The sequence below is a fragment of the Notamacropus eugenii genome, chromosome 1, assembly GCF_028372415.1.
Source record: "Notamacropus eugenii isolate mMacEug1 chromosome 1, mMacEug1.pri_v2, whole genome shotgun sequence".
Taxonomy (NCBI): Eukaryota; Metazoa; Chordata; class Mammalia; order Diprotodontia; family Macropodidae; genus Notamacropus; species Notamacropus eugenii.
This window is the reverse complement of record NC_092872.1, coordinates 605,288,015-605,312,665: the sequence shown is the minus strand read 5'-3', so window position 1 is coordinate 605,312,665 and position 24,651 is coordinate 605,288,015. Positions and strand designations below refer to the sequence as shown.

Below are 24,651 nucleotides of genomic sequence, written 5' to 3'. Positions count from 1 at the left end.
TCTCTGGTCATTTCTACCTTCTTGTCAGTAGTCTTGCCCCCTCCACTTTTGGTGTTGTCTTTCCACCTTAGAATGTAATGTCCTTGACAGCAGGTTTTGTTTGTATTTGTATCCACAGTGCCTGTTACTTAATGAGTGTTCAATGAATTCATTTTCTATCTGGAGATATGCCCCAGTTCTTTTTATTATAGTGATCATCCCAATTCCTCATTATATGTCTGTTGTGAGGCTAATATCTATGCCCTATCAGACAAGCACTCTGGGCTATCAGATGATCTTCCCAATAAAGCTGACACCAGACAGAAATAGCCAGAGAATCAAGGCATCTGGAGCAAAGGTGGGGCTAGGGCGGGTGTTGGAAGAGTGGTATCTCCCAATGCTGACTGGGAGTTTCCCTTCCCACATGTGGGCTTGCCCCTCTATTATATTACAGCGTTCCACCTGTGATGAGAAAGAGACAAGAAACAACTGGGTTCTCTACAACCTAGTTGAAAGTGTTGACGCACCAGGAAACAGTTTGAGAACGTGGTTGTGGCCAGTGGCAGAGTGTAAGCAGATTAGTAGCAGCATCTACTGGGAGCTGGTTCTGAATTGTCAATTCTGTGACTGCCTCCTGGATTTCCTCACTCTCAGTGTGGAAAAGTCAATGGCAGGACATTCAGATTATGAATGGAAAGCTTTGGGAGCATTTATTAAACTCAACATGTGGAATGTTACACTTCCCAGTGAGAGTGTCCAAGAGTAGGCATCTGAACTGTGTTTGGGAAATCTTGGGCTTGTGGTATGGATAGATTACAGATAGGTTATGGGTGGTCATGGTCTAGGAGAGGTTACTGGCATATGATAGAGACTACTCAGATCACCAGGCTCTGATAGGTGAGCTTTCACCTTATTTGTTTTGAAACCAGGGCTCCATGTCTCTTAGGAGCCCTTGATACGCCATTGCTAAGTCATCTCCGGCTTTCCAGCTTCCTCTCTGTGTAGTCTTCCCCAATTAGAGGGTGATCTCCTCTAGCACAGGGACTGTCTTGGTGACTGATTAGTGCCTAGCACGTAGTAAATACTTAAGAAGCAATCTATCTCTCATTCAGAGAAATTCACAAGAGTTATGGTAACCTTTATAATACTCTGCCTGTTTAATGGCCCCACCATGTAATGTCATCGTGATGACTACAACAGTACTTGAAATGTATATGGTGATGGAAGAGAAAGTTACTGAAGCATCCAAAGGGATAGATATTCAAATGGTTAGGATCTTATTGGCAAACAAGATGAAGGACTTTCCCTCTTCCATGTCTTGGATGTACCTTTCTGTATGTGATTCTAAGCACTAAGCAGTTGTGGCTATGGAAGAAACTGGTCTGATAGAGGAGGAGGCAGAAACAGATTCTAAAAAAGTTCAATTTTAAGCCAGAATTCCTTTTTAAAGAAACATAAGCAAAAAGTGGAATGTCATTTGTGTGTGTGTGTGTGTGTGTGTGTGTGTGTGTGTGTGTGTGTGTGTCTAGAGAGTCAGAACTGGATGGAGAGCAAGGGAGGAAGGGGGAGCAAGTGAAGGTAGCAACCACCCACTCCACCTTAGCCACCCTCAGGGCACAATTACAGGAGTAACTTGAGGGGCCCAGGTAGGCCCCTGGGACTGAACAAGGCATGGCTTTCCCCTACCCATCCACGGGGCCTCTTCTGGTGATGGTAGCAGAGAGCTGAGTCTGAGATTGCTAGGGGATTTCTTGACTGGTCTCCAGGGTTAGGGGTCTAAGAATCTGGCAGAGCTTTTTGAGCAGACTTCTGCTCACCTGCAAGGCCTGGTCTAGGTGAAGGGTAGGGAAGGAATTAGCATACATATCTGTATGTTCCAGACACTAGGCTAAGTGCTTTACAAATATCTCATTTGATCCTATCAACATCCCTGCAAAGTAGGTGCTGCTACATCATCATATAACTAGTAGTGTCTGAGGCAGAATTTAAACTCAGGGGCAGCTAGATGGTGCAATGGATTGAGTACTGGGCCTGGAGTCAGGGAAATCTGAGTTCAAAAGTGACCTCAGACTCTTACTAGCAAGTTACTTAAGCCTGTTTACCTCCATTTCCTCATCTGTATAATGAGCCAGAGAAGGAAATGGCAAATCACTCCAACATCTTTACCAAGAAAACCCCAAATGGAGTCATGAAGAGTCAGATATGACAGAAACGACTCAAAGGCAACCACTCCTAAGTCCAAGCCTGACCCTTTATCCTCTAGACAACAGGAAGCTGCTCTTCTGTCTCTTCACCACTACAAGTAGGTCAAAGTTGGAAATTGTAAAGTCCCTAAAAAAGCTGCTTTGATTTTAAGGGGAAACAGGAACGAGGGGCATAGAAAACACTTAGAGATTCAAGTCCCAGGCAAACAATGCAGGAATATGTTGCAGTGGTTACACAGTTGGGTTCAACTGGAATCCTCAGATGTCAGAGAAGAGAGAAAAAGAAATAATGCTGGGGTTGGGTGACCGATTGTTAGCTTTCTCTATATCAAGAAGAAACCATCAGAGAAGACAAAAACACGTTTGATTACTGAAGAGAAAACATTAACCACCTAACCAAAGGCATTCGATAAAAAGTGGATGCAAATACGAAGGATGAGATGGGCAGGACCTGGCCCCATTGAGCTTGTGACTGAGGACATATGGAGATAGTCCCACTTTAGTGTATATACATGTACATATGTATATATATGCACACACACATGTACATGTACATGTACATATATACACATATATACATATGTACACGCACATGCACACACACACACACAGGCAGGCACATATTTTATACAAGTTGTCAGCACAATGAGGGCCAGGCAACCCAGACTGCTCTCCCCCTCCATGCTTTCAATTCCTTTATGTCTTATCTTCCACCTTTAGAATATAAGCTCACTGAAGGCAGGCCACTGTCTTTCTGCTTGTATCTGTATTCCTAATGCTGAACACAGTGTTTGACACATAGTAAGAGCTAAATAATGGTTTGTTGACTTGAACTTGTTGTTTTTCTACTTCTAGATTACTATTAAAAAAAGAAAATGTTCATACCTTGAAATAATTGTTTTCTTCCCATACGTTTACCATAACTCTTCCTGTTCCATTTTTAGTTATTAACTGCTTAATTTAGTAATTAATTGCTCATTCTTGTTAATCTTGCTAATTCAAGGGCAGCTAGTAGACAGAGTGTGGGGCCCAGAGTCAGTAAGACTCCTCTTCTTGAGTTCAAATCTGGCTTCAGTCATTTACTAGCTGTTGACCTTGGGCAAGTCACTTAACGCTTTTTGCCTTAGTTTCCTCATCTGTAAAATGAGCTGGAGAAAGAAACGGCAAACCACTCCAGTATCTTTGTCAAGAATGAGGTCATGAAGGTTCTGATACGAGTGAAACAGCCAAACAACCACAAATTCTTGTTGGTTCTATCTTGACAACATTTTTTTATGTCTGTTCCTTTTCTTCCACTCACATAGCTAATAAACTATTCCAGGCCTTTATCTCTTCTTGACTGTACCATTGCAACAGACTCCTAATTGGTCTCCCTATTCCCAGTCTCTCTCCTTTCTAAATCATTCTTCATTCAGTTGTCAACTTCACCTCTCAAGAAACTTCTGTGGCTCACTATTGCCTCTTGGATAAAATATAAACTCTTCAGCTGGTCATTTAAAATCTTGTATATTTCATATTTTGACTCCAGACTACTTTTCCTGACATTTCATATTGCTCTACTTTAAATATTCTTACATTTCAGTCAAATTTGCCTACCTGTTCTTCTCTGAAATTGGCATTCCATTTCCATTCTCTTTGTCTAAATTGTTCATGATCTCTAAGATTGCACTCCTTTCTCCACCTTTATCTTTTAGAATCCTTAGCTTTTGAGAAGTATTAGTTAAGTTCTGCCCTCTATTTGTAGCCGTTTCTGATTCCCCAACTATTTGTGTTTTCTCTCTTCTCGAATTATCATACTTTATTTCCCTGGCTACATGTAATATAATATCCTTTCAATAAAATGTTGATTCCCGGAGAAGAGCTGTTTCATCATTGTTTCTATTTCCCCAGTCCCTGACACAGTACCTTGCACATAATAGGTACTTAATAAGTGCTTGGTAAATGGAATCAAGCTCACACTTTAGGTGAGCTGCTCTGAGTCAGTGCTATTAACTGACCAGCAGTTTGTTTCCAAATGTTCTCTAGAAGGTGAAATCACATCAATGGACCCTGCTGTAAATGACCAGAATAAAATCAGATCTTTTCAGTGGATGATGGTAATTACCTGTTCAATGGTAATTACCTGTTCCCAAAGGATGGAGACCTCCATCTCAGTAGAAGGGCCATTGTTCTACTTAATTGAAACATAGATTTTTTTTTTATCCCTTGAAAATTCCTAAAGAATTGTTATTAGAATTTAATGTAATTATAACACTAGTTTTAATAGTCTTTCTTAATTTGATTAAAGAATAAAATGAAGACCTATCCCCCGTTGTGTACTGACTGAACCACTAGAGGAGTATTAATTTTTGATATGCTTTTATTAGGGCATGGTTGGGGGTGGTATTTATTCTCTCACTTTCTGGAAAGAGCTGAGGGTGAGCCAGTAGGCAAAAGGATAAAAGGAGTCTTTTAGAGAGTTTGCTTTCTCAGTACAAAGAGAAAGTCAAAGAGTGCTATGTTTCCATAAGCTCCCTGAGGGCAGGAACTGTTTGATAGTTTTGTCTTTGCTTGAGAAGAGCCTAATTTGGTGCCCAGATTATAGTAGATACTTAATAGTAATAATGATAATACCTGGCATTTATAGAGGGTTTTAAGATTTGGAAAGCACTTTACAAATCTTGTCTCATTTGATCTTCACAATAACTCTTTGAGGGAGGTGCCATTATTATCCTAACTTTATAGTTGATGAAACAGGTTAAGTGACTTGCCAAGGGTGATGTGGTTAGCAAGTGTCTGAGGTCAAATTTGAACTCAAATCCTCCTGACTACAAATCCAGTGGCTCTGTCCACTGTGCCACCAAGAGGAGAAAGATTACATAGATTATCATCTTCTATTGATTCAGAATGTTACAAGTTGAAGGACTGGGTCTGCTTGAAGGTAAAAATCAACCTCCTACCATATTTAATGGGACTTGATCTAAGGTGGGTGGAGGGGGGACATCTATGACAGGAGTAACAGCAAAGTCAACCCTGCTGGGGCTAGTTCTTATCCTTCACTCTCATTGTGCTTTGTGGTTGTCATTTAGAGATTGAGTTTACTGCGGTGCTGTACAAAATCCACAGCATTTTACACACAAAAAGGATTTTAGAGATCATGAATTCTGACTCTCTCATATTACAGATGAGGAAACTGGGGATCTTGGCTTTGTCTATAATAAAGATTCTTCCTTGGGTGTACAAGAACTGTTCTTGAGGAGGACCAGTGACATCAGGAGGGTGATGACTTGACTTGCAAGTGAATGAGATTTAAGTGAGGAAGAGTTGTGCAAGGTCATCGATCTCACTCTCTCCTCCAGTCATAGGAGTTCAGTGATGAGACATAGGTCAGGACAATTGGCGATAGCACTGCACAAGAACTATTTAAATGCTTAGGAATCTGATGATTTTGTTTGTCAGTGTACAGAGACCTTATTTCCCTAGTTTATTTTGTAATCTGAAAAGGATTCAGGAGAATGGTAAATAGCTTTTGGCACTTGCAAAAGGCATAAAGATGACCATTTAACCTTTTTACTTACTAAGGGTACATAGAATATATAAGTGCTCTGTAAACTTTATTGTTTATTACGTTTTATGAAAGCAATTATTAAAGTCGCTGTTCACTTTTTTAAGAATAAATTTTATTGATATAGTTTGACTTTTTTACAGTAGCTTGATTTTCATAGCAAAAGAATTTCACATATTTTAAAAGCAGAAACTTAGACATTTTTAATTTTTGGAGCACATTTTCAGACTTTTCTCACAAACCAAAAAATATTTCGGTATATTATTCCTTTTATCTTTTATTTCTAGATTTAATTTGAATTCTTAGCTCTCATTATCCTCTTTGGTCAAAGTGTCAGTGCTCCATCTAGTGGTTGAGAGCAGGTTTTTTTTTTTTTTTAATATGAGCTTATTAAAAAGATGCCTAAAGAACAGGACTTTAACATACCCTAGTTTTGTCTAGCCTCGAAGATAAATGCGACTGTATTTGTTAAGGAAATCTTACAGTATTATTATTTACAGTTAGGGACACAAGATGGTGTGGTATTGTGGATAGGGTGCTGAGCTTGAAGTAATGTAGATCTGTGTTCAGATTCCACCTCGGACATTGGCTGGGTGACAAGGGCAAGACACTTCTCTCCAGTTTTCTCACCTGTAAAATAAGGATAGCAATAGTTTTCAGCACCCACCTGGAAGAATTGATTTTAGCCTCAAATGAAATAGAGTACATGAAGTGCTCTTTAAACTTTAAAATTTAATAGAAACATCACTTCTGGTTTCCAGTGGGTATTTTGGGGAGTATAGTATAGTATAGTATGTAGTATAGCATAACACAGTGTATATTATAGCATATAATTGGTATCAGTTGCTTTATTTAAGAATGGATGGCTTATAGAAGGCAGATATCATAGGCCATTACTGTATCTGGACCAAGAACTTAATTAATGACTCATACCCTGTGGAAGGAACCGTGCTGAGTAGGAGACCCACACAGGCCTTGCCCTCCAAGAGTTTGTAAGAGAAACCATTTGACAGTAGTGGTGGTGGCATTAATTCTTAACAGTTTCTCTTAGGATTTGCGCCTCTTGTGAGATGACAGAAGGCATGTCTCTAGGTTCCAATTGTCCACTTGCAGATGGAGAGACATGTTTTCAGAAAGCACCCTTGGCACGGCGGATCATTTGGATGAGTCTGGGTACCAAGGTGCTGAGGATTTCTAGGGAAACAAGTACATCCGTTGCATCTTCAAACTTATTTTTCTTTATCTTTTTGGAAGGAAGCTAACAATATGAAAACATAACACATTTCATTATGCTGGGAAAATACGACTCTAACACAAGTGTTCTTAACTTTTTCTGTGTGCCATGGACCCTAGGAGCCATTTGGTAAAGCCTATGACCCTTCTCAGAATGTTTTTAAATGCATCAATTAAATACATTGGATTACAAAAGAAACCAATTTACACTGAAATAAAGAGGTAACTTTTTTCTCTTCCAAGTTAATGGGACACTTGAACTCCATCTATACACCCCTTGACCCGGGTTAAGAAGCCTTTCTCTAGTGTGCCCCTAGCATACCTGGCTTACAGTTAGCCTCTTTGGAAATCCCCTTACCCGGGTAGTCCACTTTTAAGAAATAACGATGATGGGAAACAGGAATAACAAAGCTAAATAGAATCCACAGACAACGTAGACACTGATCTTGGTTAATAGTTTTCCTTTTGTTGACCAGAGCCCATTCCCATTACTGCTGGGCCGACCTGAAGGTCACCTCTTTTTTCCCAGCCTGCTCTCTGTTGGAGTTCCTTGGAATAACAAAGATAGACCCCAAATCAGCATCTGGAAGTACACGGAGAAGGAAAGGGTTTGATCAATAGCCAAAATAGATAGAGACCCTGGGAAAATCATAGATTGACTGTATCTTCCTGTGATTCTACCCACCATCTCTTTTTTTTTCCCCTCTATTGTTTATTTTTCTTCAGAGCTGTTTTCAGTTAGGCTTGTTGAAAGCTGAAGGCTACTTTCATATGAAATATGCCTAGCCATGTAATGTTGTGCTACTTTAGCCAAGATAGACTTTGTTTGGGGCAGCTACGTGGTGCAGTGGATAGAACACCAGTGCAGGAGTCAGGAGGACCTGAGTTCAAATCTCACTCCAGACACTTGACACTCATTAGCTGTGTGACCTTGGGCAAGTCACTTAACCCCAATTGCCTCATCCTGGGTCATATCCAGTCATCCTGAGAAATATCAGGTCACTGGATTCAGATGGCTCTGGAGAAGAAGTGAGGTTGGTGACCTGCACAGCCCTCCCTCACTCAAAACAAAGTCAAGTGCAAGTCATGTCATTATTTCTCTGATGACATGGTCTTCTTTGGCAACAAAGGAAGAACGCACTGTTGTCTATTCTCCCAACCCCATCACCAAAACTTTTGTTTAAAGATTTAATTGATTCTGAAATTGATTCTTAAAATCTTTTCTGCATATGCCACTTTGAAAACTTGAAAATCAATTGCTTTTGTGGTCTTGGGATGCATTTGCCCAGGGTTTTCCTTCCCCACCCTTTCTGGGCTCTTCTTTCTGGGCTGTCCTTTCTGGGTTCATTCTAAGCAAGTGCTGGCTCAGGGGAGAGAGGATTGAGGTTGCTTTTGCTGCTTTTACATTTTTTTTTTTGCATTTGTTATAATTTAACTGTGAAGTTTAATGGACGCACTGAAAAAGATCTACAGCTTTTGGTTTGCCAAGACTTTTTCATAGGGTCTGTGGACTGTCTTTTCTTTCCATTGAACCATTTAAAAAAGGAACCTTCAAGAGGAGGGATGAGAATGGACAAGATTCCCCTAATGAGTGCCCTTTCCTCCCATGATGCCTGTAAACCCAAACCTCTCTACCACTGTGTGGACATGGGAGAAAGGAGACAAAGAGATGTGTCAGAAAGAAAAGAGGAAGAGGAGGTGAAAGAGGAAAAGGAAGGCAGAAGGATCCTAGAGATTATCAGGAGAAATAGAATGTGACTTCTGCAAGGGCTTAAGGATCATCTGATCTAACACTCACATTTTACCAATGTGGCCTCTGACACTCAGAGAAGTGATTTGGCTGAGGTCACACAGCTAATTTACTGGAAGAAGTGGGGGTAGAACCCAGGTCTCTTCATTAACCAGTTCAGGACTTTTTCCACTGTAGATCGCTGCCTCCCTTAACTGACCTCAGTTCAGTAAAAAATTAAAACTATCTAAACAAACAAAAACCAAAATTGCCTTCTTTAAGATAACTTCCATTTTCTGTTCATTAGAATTATTTTTCTAAGTCAACATTTCATTCTAGGGATTTTCTTATCCCTCTTAGGGTGATTGCCCCCCTAGCATTTTAGTTCATAGGAACTTACCTAGTTTTTCTTTGAACATTGGACATTTACTTTCCAAAACATCTAGGGTTTATATCAGACTATGCTCAGCTTTCACCTGCTCAAGCACAAATTCTAAGATGAAGGTCACTTTCTTTCAAGATTTTTTATCTTTTCTACTTCTACAACTATGAGGTCTTCCTCAGGGTGAGAAATAATTCCAGAATAAAGCTTCTCATTGGATATTTTGTTTTTGAAAGATCAAATTATCATAAGGCAAGCTAAGAAATTATGAATTGTTTTGAGAGGGAGGTGGGGGGGAGAGAGAGAGGGATATATGTGTATATGCATATATATGTGTATATACATATATATATATATCTATATGGAGAGAGACAGAGAGAGAGAAAGAGAGAGAGAGAGAGAGAGAGAGAGAGAGAGAGAGAGAGAGAGAGAGAGAACACGGTTCAGCAAATATCCAGATAATCGAAGTCATCCCTCAAACCTGATGCCGTCATGTCAGAATTGGAGGCCATAATATACTCTGATAATATTATTTATGTTTCTGCTTCCGTTGCTCTTCCCCCATATCCTTTTCACATTTTTTTTTTTTTACTTCTTAGGAGAGTTCTCCTCCACCTACTGATCTCCCTGACTTTTTTTTAAGTCCCAACTAAAACCCCACCTTCTACAGGAAGCCTTCCCCAACTCCTCTGAACTCCAGTGCCTTCCCTCTGTTAATCATTTTCTATTTATCTTGTATGTAGCTTTCTTTGTGTATATTTGTTTTCATGTTGCATTCCTTACCATATTATAAGCTTCTTGAAGTCTTGAACTATCTTTTGCCTCTTTTTTATATCTCTGGCACTTTGTACAGGGCCTGGCACATAGTAGATACTTAATAATATTTATTGAATGATATAGATACCTTTTCTAAATATCCGTTTTATTAGCACAGAACAGAACTCCTGGCTTTGTAGTTAATCAACAAGCATTTATTAAGGGTGTATAACATACCAAACACTGTGCTGAGCTCTGGTCATACCAAGAAATAGAAAAACATTGCCACTCTTCTCAAAGAGCCCACTCTCTAGTGGGGGAAACAACATGCAAATAACTAGGGGCATATATGATATATATATCTCAAGTAGATGGAAGGTAACCTCAGAGGGAAAGCATTAGGGAGGGATTTTCAGAAAGTAAAATTTGAGCTGAGTCCAAGAGGCAGAGGTAAAAGGGTTGGGTGTGGGGAGGAGTGGGGGGAAGAGTATTCCAGGTATGGAAGGGATAACCAGTGCAAAGTCATGGAGACAGGACATAGATAATACTATGTATAAAGAATACAAGTAGATTAGAGTTGCTGGATTATAGAGTGTGGAGGTTGTTGTTGTGGTGTTTGTCCTTCGTTCTCAAAGAGGACCATGACATCAAGATGATGACATGACTTGCAATTGATTTTGATGTGAGTGAGGGAGGACTGTGCAAGGTCACCAACCTCACTTTCTTCTCCTGAGCCATCTGGGTCCAGTGGCCTGATATTCATCAGGATGACAGGAGATGGCCCAGGATGCAATGGGAGACCCTGGCCCTTTCAGGCTGAGATCTTATCATATTCTCACTTTGAGTGAGATACACCCATCCAATGAATAGGCTTCTTAAAGTAGTTACTCAAGAGATGGTCCCTTTAATACAAAAAAAAAAAATCAAACTGGAAGAGGAAGACCCTCAGGGTTCCTGGGTAAAAGAGAAACAATTACTATGTAGTAATTAGGAACCAAGTTTAAGAATACTGGGAAGATGTTCTTAAAGTAGGTCTTCACAAGTCTATGTAGGACTTTAAATGCCAAATAGAAGACTTCATGTTTGTAGAGATAATGATCCACTGGGGTTTATCAAGTACAACAGAATGGCCCTTCAGGAAAATTAGCAGCTAAATCAATAATGCATTGAAGTGGGGAGAGTGTTGAAGCTGAGACCACCCAGAAGGATGTAGGCAAGTAAAAAATAAGGTTTAAGTCCTTTAGGATAAAGGCCTTAGCTTGGACTCTGGTGGTAGGAGCAGAGGGAAGGGGATGTATAGGAGATGTTGGTTAGACAACAGATTGTCTTTGTGGGATGATTACCAGAGAGGAGTCAAGGATGTCACTGAAGTTGTGAGTCTGGGTGACTGGGAGAATGGTGATGCCTTTGACAGTCGGGAAAGTCGGGATGCAAGAAACATAATGAATTATGTTTTCATATTGTGTTTGAGGCTTTTCCTGGATATCTAGTTTGAGATTTCTAAGAGGCAGGAGGTAATGTGGGACTGGAGCTCTGGAGATAAATTCGAGCTGGATAAATAGATCTGAGACTCATCTGCAAAGAGATGGTGATTGAACATAGGGGAATTGATAAGATTACCGAGTGAGATAGTATAGAGGTAGTAGAGGATCCAGTTCAGAGCCTTTGGGGACATTCATTGACATAGATAAAGGTCTAGCAAGGAAGAGAAGGGGAAGTTAGGCAGATAGAAGAATCAGAAGAGAACAGAATCACAAAAACCTAGAGAAGAGAAAAGATCTTGGAGAAGCTTGTTATTAACAGATGACAAAAACCAGCTCTCAACAGTCATAGGCTTCAGAGAAGTAAGGAAACATGAGGATGGAAGAAATACAAGATTTGGCAATTAAAAGATGATTGGTAATTTCAGAGATGGCTATTTCAGTTAACTGATGAGTTTGTAAGCTAGATAGCAGAATAGAATAAATAGAGGCACAAAGTTTAGGTGGCTTTCTCAATGAGTTTTTAATTATAAAGAGAAGAGAGATATTAGATGATAGCTAGTATGGAGAGGATCAAACAAGGATTTCATTTTTTGTGACCAGGATTTTATTTTTTGTTATCTTATGGGCTTTTCACTAAATAGGTTTCAGGCTCTCAACTCAAAACTTACTCTGGATCCATCAAGATGTGGTTATGTCATCTCAGTAAGTCTGTGGCTGTGGTGGGATTAGAAACTGTGGCAGCTATGAACTTGATCAGACAGACCCTAGGATTTCATAGCAGACAAGGAAGACTTTGGGGCTGCCCATGGGGAGGATTTGGATGAAGGCTACTTAGGCTACAAGGTTCCAGAGAAGAAGACGCTGCAGGAGATCTAGAAGCTAGATCAAGAGTCTAACCAAATGTAAGCGTATTATTGGGTCCCATTTCTGAGGCTATGGATCCCTGTCTCCCCCATGTGCAGGTGACAGGGCTGACACTGCTGTGTGAATGAGCACCTGAACCCATTGCCATGTACCTGACAGGAGACCTGGAGTTGCCCAAGTATTTATGCTGAAGGAAGGTGTGGACTACAAAGTGAAGGTTCCCTTTAAGGTCAACAAGGAGATTGTCTGTAACTTGAAGTATCTCCATCACATCTTCCACAAAGTGCTATGAGTGTATAAGGCCATGTACGTGGTGGGGTGTTATGGGCCAAAGAAAAGGGAGTATGAGATTTTAATATGGATGGATAACAGCCCTGAGGGTCTACTCATGAGGCATATCAAGTGAGTTCCTCCTTCCTTTATCCTTCCATTTTGGGCTTTCCTCTGGCCCCCAGCAACCTTCTCAACCCAGGAAGGGGCTGCCTCCAATTTCTTCCCTCTCCAGCTCCCACCCATGCCTAACCCTTTCCTTCTCCTTGGAGATTTCCCTCTGGGGTACCTAGCACAATTTTCCTACCCCAATAGGGATCAAAGCACCTGACCTGATCCTTTTCCTCCATTACATGCCCCTCATAGTCATCCAGGCTCAGTAGAAACCAGCAGTTCCATCACTCTTTCTTTCAACCCTTTCAAAAAGACCCCTTTGTGTACCAGATTATACAAACTCTGTCTCCTGTATTCCTCTTATCCTGGTCCTCCCCTCTCAGGGTCTAATAGCCATATTCTTGGAGGAGGTCTCCAGGGACAGGCAAAAGTAGAATGGGATGGAACATGGAGGGAGCAGTAGAAACCTTCAACCATCTCTGCCCACTTGCCAGGTGCTTGTGTCTGTAACCAAAGCTCATCAGAATTGCCTTGTGTCACCTGTCACATTCCTGTGGTGGTTCCAGCATTGCTGGGGCTTGGCCATCTGAGAAGGGGGTTCTGTGCTCCTGCCTCTCTCCACCCTCAGAATGGGGTTTCCATTCTCTCCCCCAATTGCTATGTTCTCAACTGTTCCCACTATACTTCAGCAATTTCTTCTCTGCCTCCCAAATATGGTCATATCTACGTTTCTCCAAAGAAAAGAAAAGGACTCTCAGCTCTTCTGTGGTTTGCCTATCTGTGTTTGTCCTTCGTTTTCAAAGAAAACCATCACATCAGAGAAATGATGATATAACTTGCAAAACTTTGTTTTGAGTGAGGGAGGGCTGTGCAAGGTCACCAGCCTTACTTTCCCCTCCTGAGTCATTTGGATCCAGTGACCAGATATTCATTAGGATGCCTGGGGAAGGCCCAGACCTTGGCCGATTCAGTTACTCACTTAGAGTGAGGTAAGGCCATTCAATGAATAAACTTCTTTAAGAAGTAATCAGGGAATGATTCCTTTAACGAGAAAAAGAAAAAATAAGTAAATCAAGATGGGAGGGAAAGAGCAACAGTTACTATTGATAATCACTCTGAATCCAGGAGAGTCTAGAAAACAGCCATTAAGTGGAGTTTGAGCAGGAACCTATTGGTGTTCAATCTAGAAACATCAAACTTGAGGCTTTATTTGACTCCACAGAAAATGCAAAGCACCCAAACCTGAACCGGCAATCAATCAAGGAAATTCTCCTTCCATCTTCAATATACCCACCTTCTCCGGGGGTCTTATACAGTTCTGGTGCTGATCCCTACCTTGCTTAGGACACAGGAAAAAAGCAACCTTTTACAGATATCCCTTCAACATTGAGGGAGTTAGAGGCACAGGGCTCCATGATCTGGAAAAACTGTATAAAATTTTTTGGCCCTCCCTTTGGACCAGAGATGGTACTAAAAGATAAAATATGTTGATATTGTACAATACTATACATATATTTTATGCATTTCTGAGTTTCTAAACTTTTTCTGTGTTGTCTGCTGGCCTTTGGGTGTTATCTATGGCTTTTTCAAAACTCCCCCCAAATTCCCATTTAATTTCTTATGCCAACCTCCAATATATGAAAACTGAGATGGGGAAAGTCACAATGTGGAAGGGATAATTGTACTCTGGTAAACCTCTCTTCCCACAGGAACTGATGTAGTTTTCCCAGACTTTTCTGGGTCTGAGGGCTCCCTGTAAGAGGAAGGTACTTTGGGCATATAACTACTGACCTCTTTTAATATCCCATTCTCAGGTATTATCTTCTTAACCAGCTGGTTACTTCTCACCATTACATCGGGGATTCCTTTGGATTATGGGTCTGAGGCTTCTTAAACTTTTTCCACTTCTGACCCATTTTTTGATTGGTGTTTTGTGGTCTGAGGGCATTCAAAGTGTAAAGTGCAAATGCTTTATGTTCAGAACTAAGGGATGGGACAAATACTGCCAGAAACACTTCAGATTCATTACACGTTTGGTTTTTAATTAATTTTTGGTTGCTGCACTTTCAGAAACCTTTTACTGTTGCCAAAGAGTACGTTAAACCCACAGTTTAAAAAGCGCTAGACTAGAGGAACACTGAGGTACTTTCCAACTCTTATATTTTGCGATATACAGAGACACTTTCTAGGTTTGTTCTGATGCTAATTTTAGTCTCTCTGACTCAACCCAGACACATTACCCAGGAAGACAGTCCTCCTGGTTATTCACAGCTGCTTGTGGTGGAGGGGCCTTGTGTATTCAGGTGGTACTAGCTGACCTCTGAGGTCCTTTCTTATTCTAAAGAGTTGATGAGCTATGAAATGATGTCAACTACAAGGCCTACATTATACAATAAGAGGATCTTACCATCTCTGTTTACCTACATAAAAGATAGGCTGAACCCATATCATGTATAAAATGTTCAGAAAGTTGTTGGAAGAAATTTTACCTGATACTCAATTTTTTTCTTTTTAAAAATTTCTTTTGTTGTCTATAGTTTTACATTACCTAGCTCTTTTCCTCTCCCCCGTTCCAGAAACTTCCCTTATAACATTATTTTTTTTTAAGAAAATAAAAAGAAAAAAATTGAGCAAACCTGTATCAAAATAATCTGACCTTGAAGTGATCAGCCATTTCACACCAATGGATACCCACACCCTCCCAGCTCTGCAAAGGAATGGGGCAAGGTGTCTTCTCATGTCTCTTTTCTCTTTGTAATTTTGCAACATTCGTTTTCACTTGTTTTTTTCAGGGGAGGGTAGTAGGGGGGAGTGGAGTTTGTTGTTTCTATTTATATTATTGTCATCACTATATTGTTTTCCTGGCTCCCCCCACCCCCAACTTTGAATCAGTTCATGTAAGTCTTTCAATGTTTCTCTGTATTCAGTCTATTATTTCTTATAGTAGAGTAATAATATTCCATTCTATTTATGCTAGCACTCTTTTTTAGTTTTTACATTTTGTACCCTTTTTAAAAACATCCTTTTTGCTTCTGGTTTTCACAGATATGACTTAAGTCTGGATGAAATGAGGGATTTAACATTTCAGAGAGTGAAATTTACCATGGGCTTACCTCAGTTAAAACGTGCAATTCAGGAACAGGTAAGTTTTATTTATTTATTTTTGGCATGTGATTTTTGTGAAATTATCCCCAGTCTGTTTTTTCAGTCAATGATCATTCATTAAACATCTGCTATGTCAGGTACTGTGCTAAGTACTGAGGATACAAAAAGTCCCACAAAATACTCCTTCCTTCAAAGGATTCACAATCTAATGGATACAAGTAAAAAAAAAAAATCCTTACTCTCAAGGTACTTTCATTCTAAAAGGGAAAACAACAAACACATATATAAATATATCCAGAATAAAAATAAAAAGAATAAATGCAAATGCATGCAAAGTAGGTAAATATCAACTTCTTTGGAAAGCAGAACACTAGTATTTAGGATCAGGAAATATTTGATCCAGAAGGTCATGCTTAAGTTGCATCTTAATGGAATTAACTGACTCTGAGGTGAGGGTAGGGGCTAAGGAGGGAGTGAACTCCAAGAATGGGGGACAATTATCACAAAGACAAAGTGAGCGATGGAGTATCTTTGTGTGACAAATAGAGAGAAATCTTGTTTGGCCAGATTTCAGAGGTCAGGAGGTGAAGTAATGTCCAAGGACACAAGAGGAAGTGGTTGAGGTTAGGACTTCAAAAGCTAAACAGAATTTAGTATTAACCTAGGAGTGATAGAAAGTCACTGGATATAAGTAGGTGAATCAAATACTCAGATAGAAACTTAGGGCAAATTACTTTGACAGCAAGATGAAGGATGAACTGAACTGGTAAGAGAAGAGGCAGCTTGTTGCAATAAACTTGAGATTTGAGAAAGGCCTGAACTAAGACAATACATGTGTGAGAGGAGAGGTCAAATGTGAGTGCTATTGTGAAGTTAGAAATGAAGGTAGAAAATTTGTTAGCTGATTATATGTATAGAGTTAGGGATAGTAAGATGTTCAAGATAATTCTGAGGTTATGAACCTGGAATACTGAAAGGATGTTAGTGTCCTTAAAGAAACAGGGAAGATACTGTTGTTCCATAAAAAATGAGTACTCCAGAAAAACCTAGAAAGACTTACATGAACCGATGCTGAGTGAAGTGAGCAGAACCGGGAGAACACTGTACACAGTAACAGTAACATGGTTCAGTGACCAACTTTGATAGACTTAGCTCTTCTCAGCCATGCAAGGATCTAAGACAACTCCAAAAGACTCATGATGGAAAATGCTATCCACATCCAGAGAAAGAACTTTGGAGTCTGAATGCAGATGGAAACATACTATTTCCACTTTTTTTTAGTTTTTCTTCTTTCTTGTGGTTATTCCTTTTGCTTTTGATTCCTCTTTACAACATGACTAATGTGGAAATATGTTTAATATGATTGTACATGTATAGCCTATATCAGATTGGATGCCATCTTGGGGAGGGGTGAAGGAACGGAGGGGAAAAAATTTAGAACTCAAAATCTTATGGAATTGAATGTTAAAAATTAAAAATAAATAAAGGAATAAAAAAGAAAAAAAGACAAGAGGAAGGTTTAGACAGAAAGAGGTCAGATGGTAGAAGATGAAATAGAAAAGAATAGTATCACAAAAACAGAGAGAATGTCTAAGAGGAGGAGGGTGATCAACCATATCCAATGCTTTAGAGAGTTAGAGAATATACTGTCTTCTGGTTCAACAATCTCATTGACTCCCATGACTCACTCCTTCTTAGTCATATGCAGGGATGTTACCAGATGTTCTATCCATCACCCAAAAGTGTTTTAGGTTTACAATGAAGAATTCTTAAATTTCTTTTTATGACTCTAACCTCCTATCACTACAGCTTTACTTAGATCTCACTCTTCCAAAATCATAATTCTTTGCCTTTCAATGTAGCCACCAGTCACTATACCCCTCAGTAATCTTCATATCATAAATTTTAAGAAACTCCTAAAACTACATCAGGATTCTTTATGTGCCCATTCATTCTCATTTAATCATACATAATTAGTGTGTACACCATTCTTTTGCTTCTGTGATTTTTTCATTTCACAGCATTTTATAATTGTTTTTCCATATTCTTTTCTATTCCTTATTCTTGTCAGTTTAAATTGGATTATTATTACAAATCTATATTTTCAGTGGTCTAGGGAACTCCTAGTAAGAAAATTCCCTCTACCAACATAGATCAGTGACTGTTCTGCGTAAGTGACTTGCCCAGGGTTGAATGAGTCTTCTTTACGTTGATGTTGTCTCTCTACATTCCATGCCATAATGCCTTCTAGCTTCCTAAGTGATGTTTTTATAATCTTGTCACCATAGTGAAGTGCCAAATATCTTCTCTCTTTCTACAGTGTTTTCCTGATATTCCAGCCCTTTATTTTGATTCTAACTTAGTTATCTTGACTATTTCTGGGAACATAATCTATATATAACTTTGATGAGCAGAGAAATGAAAATGTAATTTAGGGGACTGATATAGTTTTTAGGTGGAAAGTTCCGAATATATGTTGCTTTTGACTTCCTGGCCGTTTCAAGACCATATTGCCTTCATTCCAACCGTTCTTCTCATCCCCTTTATCTTTCTCATCCTCCTCCTACTTGAGCCTCGGACTCATTCCCTGGGACTCTAGGTTTTGATAACAGACCTTTTACCTTACCTTGCATGGAGCCAAGCATCCATGTCACTTCCCTGATAGTACTAAATCATGCTGCCATCTTGTACCCCTTTCATTTCCCCATTGTCTCTTGAAGGCAAGAAATGTCTTGCTTATTTGTAATTGTTTCCCTAACTCTTAGCACAGGACCTGGCTCGTAGTAAACTCCTAATAAATGCTGTTTCATTCATTCACTCATTCGTTTAGTAGTTACAGTTACCACCTGTTGCAATTTTTTTTATCTATATGGACTACAAAATCTAAAGTTTTAGTTTTTCTTAGCTGTAAATGAGGATAATGATGCATTCTCTACCTCAGAGGATTGTTTTGAGGAAAGTGCTTTGTAGGCTTTAAAGTGATTTATAAATGTGAGCCCTGGTTATTATTATTTGAGGTGATTCTTTTATAGAGATATCCTCTGTTTGTGATGCAATGGTAGGAGTATGTTAAATACTTGAAATTAATTTCTATCCTGATCTATTTGAGAAAAAAGTTTCACACTTAATTTGTGATTCCTTTTTAAAATCTGTTTTCCAGGGACTTAATTTTTTTACATATTTTCGTAAGACTTTGAGCTTACAGGGAATAGAATTCAGCAAAACCAATTGCCAATCAGCTTCTCTACCAAAGATGAGTTTCATTTTGGGAATTCCCTTTTCTATTCCAGCATGAACCTTAGAGGTCTGTTCTGTTCCATTATGTGACCACACAACGTGATAAAGGCCAAAGAGAGCCTAGTTCACTTTTGGGGGCTGATCTGAAGCTTCTTTCGGGTAATAATGGAATATGATCCTGGACCAGATCTCGGAGCTCACCTTGTATCTATCCTAGAGTTGAGCCAAACCCATAAGTCAGCCTCAGCACTGACCAGTCCTTCTCAGAGTCCTTTTTGCTAGGGATGACTCACAATTTGGCCCAACTTTTTGTGGCCATTTGGAACTGAGCCTACTCCTCTGAGGAGCTTGGAACCAAAATATCCTTGGCAGGGGATAGACAGACGCTAAGCATTGAGAAAATGGTTACTCCTCTCATAGAATCTTGCCTCACAACTCATTGTCAGGAAGAGAGAAATAGCAATTTAGTATGTTTTCATAGCTTTTGCATGAAATAATCCATACATGTTGATCTGGAAAATAAAAATCTCAATACGGAAGAGCTGAAAGAATTGGCCAAGGTTAAAAATTTATTTTATATGGAGCCAGTTCAACAGTAAATCAAATGGACAACATTTAAGTGCCTACTATGTGTGAAATAAGACATGATAGTATTCCCCATAGCCGCTTCCATATCCCCTCTCCCTTAGGATGTCTGGACCCAGTCTAACATGTGTTCTAGGAAGCTCCCCAGAAGATAATCAAGTAGAAGAATGGTGGAGGTTTCTGTCCACCACAGGGCATTGTTTCTAGTGTTCTGTTAACTTTACAAGGCACTATACTAGGCATTGAGAATATATATTTTAAAACAAAACAATCCTGCCCTCAAAGTGCTCTACTGGGGGCTAGAACATATAGAAAAGAAAGCAAATAACACATACACACACACATACACATAGTATCTGCATCTGTATATATGTGTGTCTCTATATATGTGTATTTGTATATATATATTTGTGTTTATGTGTGAATATATGTGTATATACACACATACATATATCAGTTTTAAGTGGGAGAGTGTGCTAATAACTGGGTGTATCAAGCATCCATGCTATACTTTGTAGAAAGACAGTTAATTCAACAACAGAGATGAAGAGGGAGTCCATAATGTCAAAGCATGAAAATGCCAGTCAACTTAAGACTAGATTATCTCAGGTTCCAGGGAACCTGTGGCTAAGATCCAAAGTCCTCCCTCCTTTGCTCCCATCTGTATTACTTCTCCCATTCAGCGTGATCTTACTTGCTAGGGAAATAGAGCCCCTCCAAGTATATTCAGTGCTCAGGGTCATCAGTAGAAATCTCAGCCTCAGGCCAATCATTACTGATAAAGTCTCCAGCTCCCCTAATCAGCTCAGCATGTCCACAGCTTAACTGAGTGTCAGTAACTGAAACCCAGACATGAAGGTTGATCCTCTTATGCTTCTTACTAATTGCTGCCAGACTCTGTTGAGCCCACCAGATTAACCTGTACAATCCCTTACTTTATGAGGAAGGCTGCACACTGGACTTGGGTATTTTGTTTTTTTTACTACAGCTCTTTTAGTACTCTTAATTGTACACATCCAAGTACAATTTCCCCTTTACTGTAGCCTTCCCTGAAATACAGGCCACTGTTTTTCCTTTAGTGGCTATGTGTGTTCCCTTTAGGAAGTAGAGCAATAGATTAGATGGCCCCTTCTAGGCTGTAGTTATTCCTTTACTTTCAGTAAAGTCTCAAAAACCAATGAACCAAAAGGTAATTGCATTAGTAATAAGAACACAATAGAAACTGTTTGTAGCTTCTCACCATCTTGTTGACATCACAAACTTCAGCAGCACATCTGCTCTAGAAGAGTCTCAAATTCTATTCTGTAAACAGCTGGAACCGTGGTCTACTTCAAGTAATTCTAGAAGCAATGCTTTATGATTCATACGCCTTAAGAAAAATATCAGATCAGTAAGACAAAAACACATATATATGTTTATATTTTGTTGCATTTGTCTCCATCACCCTAATTTCATTTTGTTTTATTGTTACATCTTGCTGACGAGAATCTGTACGTTGAAGTATATGTAATGAGGGTGTCTTTTTAATCAAATGAAGGGTGAGTAGTGGAAGCCAGAGCTAGGTTACGCTTGGTGTTCGCTGCTAGGTCTCTATGGACAGTATTGAAGCCAAGAAAAAGCCATTAAAATATTTCCACTTCACTCCTTTCCTTCTTCTCCCCTTTCCACCCCTGCCATCTGTAATAGATTTGAAATGTTCCAATAATTTCAAACCTAAAAAAAAATCCTTGGGGTTACCAGAACAAACACACAACATTCCTGAGCCTGCATGATCACATCCTGCAGCACTAGCCTTGCACCTGTTTCTTCTGTTCACGGAATTAAATCTCTTTGTGCACCTTGGCCAAGAACTCACATCCTATTTAAGAATCCAGCAGTGAGTTCAAGACAACCTAATGGAGATGGATTGATTCTGAGGGTTGAGTCATAGGAGATACAGGACTCATGGTTGTCTCAGCAGTAACTCCTCAGGGAGGATCTGGAAGCAACCAGGCAGCAATAATTACCCAGGAGAAATCACCCCCATTTCACACTGTATGTAACCTTGGACAAGAGAAGTCACTTATCCTATCTGCTTCATCTTCTGTCAGATGGAGATAATGAAAGCTGCCATGACTAACTCAGAGTGGTTGTGAGGATCAGAGGAGATAATCCATGTGAAAGTACCTTGAAACTGTCAAGTGGAGTTCAAGCTATAAAACTATGTAGGGGAAGGTCCCTGGAATATTGGGTGAATCCACAGTAGTGAGTTTGTAGGAGGCTATGAACATGATGAAAAAGTGTGACTGGCTGGCAGTCTTTATGGTTGGAAGGAGTATCCAAATTGGTCAATCAAAGAACTCTTTAAGAATTATTATTATTAATTATTATTATTATTATACAGCATGTATCTTTGCTGCTGATGTGGTATCCTTACTTCAGGGACTATCTCCTTCCCTTCCCCTTTTTCCTTTTCACCTCCCAATTTTGCGTCCCTAATGTCTAGCACATAGTAGGTGATCAATAAATTATTGAATGAATAGGGTTGTTGTTGAGCTTTGGAACTAGAGGTTCAATTACCACCCCTGAAAATGATTTACAAATCACTTTGCAAATATTATTTAATTCTTACAACAGTCCTGGGAGATAGGTGCTATTATTAGCCCCATTTTATAGACGAAGAAATTGAGGCAAACAGAGGTTAAGTGACATAGCTAGTAAGTGTCTCAGGCTGGATTTGAATTCTGATCCTACTTATTCCAAGTCCAACGTTCTGTTCACTGTGCCACCTAGCTGCCTCCCTGGGCTTCAGTTTCCTCCTATTTAAAATGAAAGGTTATGTCTAGATGGCCTCTGAGGCCCCTTAAAGCTTTAGATCACTGGGATCAGATTCACATTGGCAAAGGGATGTGCACAAGAGAGACATTTATCTTAATAGCTTAGAAATCTGACTCCTGGCCATGTTGTACTGCTTTCTCCCTCATTCTTCTTTTCTCTTCCTGTCGAGCTGGGACAATGGGCCAGGTAACTTTTGAATATTTTATAAAATCCTTAAGTTAAAAAGAATGGAATAAAATCTTTAAGTAGTTTTCTTGTTTCAGTTTCAGACTATGTTAGAGGCATCCTAGTGGTCTGACAACTGAGAAGTCATGGGCGGGCTTACTCAGCCCCAAATGTCCTCAGTTTCTCCCCATGTTTTTTTACTCTCCATCTGTATTAATCTAGAAGAGCAGCATTTGCATGTTCTAAACAACACAAATCATCCCCTCCCTGAATATTCTGTTTTGTGGTCTGGCCTAGAAATAGTCTTCCAGTGTTCGTTGGGAAAGTAGTTGAACTTTATCTGTCTCATTAAAGTGAGATATGGCTTTCCTTTACAATCCAAACATGTCCTGGGAAGACTGATCTAAATGTAGTCTCTGTTAGACCTAGGAACTGAGACTGGATGCCTGGTTTCCATTTTATTTATGGCAAGGAAATAGACATGCCCATTGAAATAAATTTGGATAAAGATTTGATTTGAATTTGTGTAAGTTTACTGACCCAAAAGGGGCTCACTTAAGAGCTTCCACATTTAAAGGATTATTATAGCCCTTTTTCTAAATGCTTAAGTGAAGAATGGCCTGCTTGATCCTCAACTATGTTGGCAACATTTTTGTTTTTGTTTTTATTTTTAACTTGAAGAAATACTAGCTGAACAATGACATTAAAAAAAGAAATTAGGATATCCTTGGCAGCTTAGAGGAGAAAATGAAAGCTTTCCTAGTCAACCCTACAGGAAAAAAAGCATGAAGATGAAGATGTTAAAACTGAGGTATTTGTAAACTGTGTATATTTATTTAACATATACCCACTTATACACAGTTGGTATGTGTTAAACATATACATGAACATCTAATACATGTAACATATACATACATACATATGTTATAATAGTGTGAATATTCATACATATATAGAGCAAGGGGTATATGTGCACATGCACATAGATAAATTTATTAAAAGTAAACACAAATATGCATATGCTCTTTGTATATTAAATGCACAAGTCAGTAAGTCAACAAGCATTTACATAGCTATGTGCCGTGCATTGTGCTAAGAACTTTACAATTATTATCTTAGTCTGGGAGGTGGATGCTACTATTATTCCTATCTTATAGTAAGAGAAATGATTATTTCTTTCGCATATCAATAGCCAATCACTAAAATTGAGGACACCCAAGATCCTCCCCCCACCCACCTATTTCCTTGTCCATTCTCTCAAGGACAGGGCTGATAGAAGACAGGATTAACATTCTCCTCCTTCTGAGTACTGCTGCTCCACCCAACAAGATCAGATTTCTCATCGAAGGTGAAACTCCTGGCTGGGTGGTCTTCAGCTCAGGCTAGTGTGTGGAGATAGAGATTGTGCTCAAGACTGGGGGTAATTTAGAAGTAAAGGGCGTAATTAAAGTTCATTAGAATAGGTCCAGTTCTTCATTTTCTTGTTACTTACTAACCTTTCCCACCTAGCATGATGTTTTTGTTTTTCTTGACCTCATTAAACGGGCCGTGCCCTGGCTACTTCTTAAACAGGACTATTCAATGTATGGGTATTGCCTCACCGTAAGTGAGTACCTGCAAAGACCTTGGCCTAAAGGGCCCAAGGTCTCCCAGTGCATCCTGGGCCATCTCCAGTCATCCTGAGGAATATCAGGTCCCTGGATTCACATGGCTCTGGAGGAGGTGAGGCCGGTGACCTGCACAGTCCTTGTTTATTCAAAACAAAGTTAGGTGCAAGTCATGTCATCATTTCTCTGATGGCATGATCTTCTTCGGCAATGAAGGATGAACACGACTTATTAAGCAGTCAGAGCTGATTGCCACCCTCTGGAACATCCCCTTTTCCAAGACCTTATAAGCCTTGAGCCCTCCACTATGAGGATCTTTTGCATTCAAGAGTGCCGCTGACCTCTTTTATTAAAATGTTAGTATTTTCAATAAATGGTTAATTACCTAGGAATTATGTCTATTGAACTTTTTAAATGTCACAATAGCTGAAAAAACCAAGGTGGAGGTTAGCTGATTTGCCCAAAGTTACACAGCCAGTAAGTGACTGAGGCTGGTTTTAAACTCAGGTCTTCTTGACTTCAATCCCAACCCAGTTGCCTCAAGAACCAGTTTCTATCAGTAGAATGTAAACCTAG

General features: G+C 39.5%; 1 protein-coding gene and 1 pseudogene across 5 annotated transcripts in view; both read left to right on the top strand.

Moving 5' to 3' along the window:
• The window catches only part of ACOXL (acyl-CoA oxidase like), a 572,636-nt gene that overhangs the window by 38,045 nt on the left and 509,940 nt on the right, over positions 1–24,651 (top strand). For all 5 annotated transcript variants that reach the window (XM_072636271.1, XM_072636277.1, XM_072636298.1 and 2 more), the window contains exon 2: positions 15,605–15,701. In XM_072636271.1, the coding sequence (XP_072492372.1) occupies positions 15,605–15,701 (97 nt within the window). The remainder of the gene's footprint in view (positions 1–15,604; positions 15,702–24,651) is intronic.
• Positions 239–13,007, top strand: LOC140529817 (uncharacterized; annotated as a pseudogene).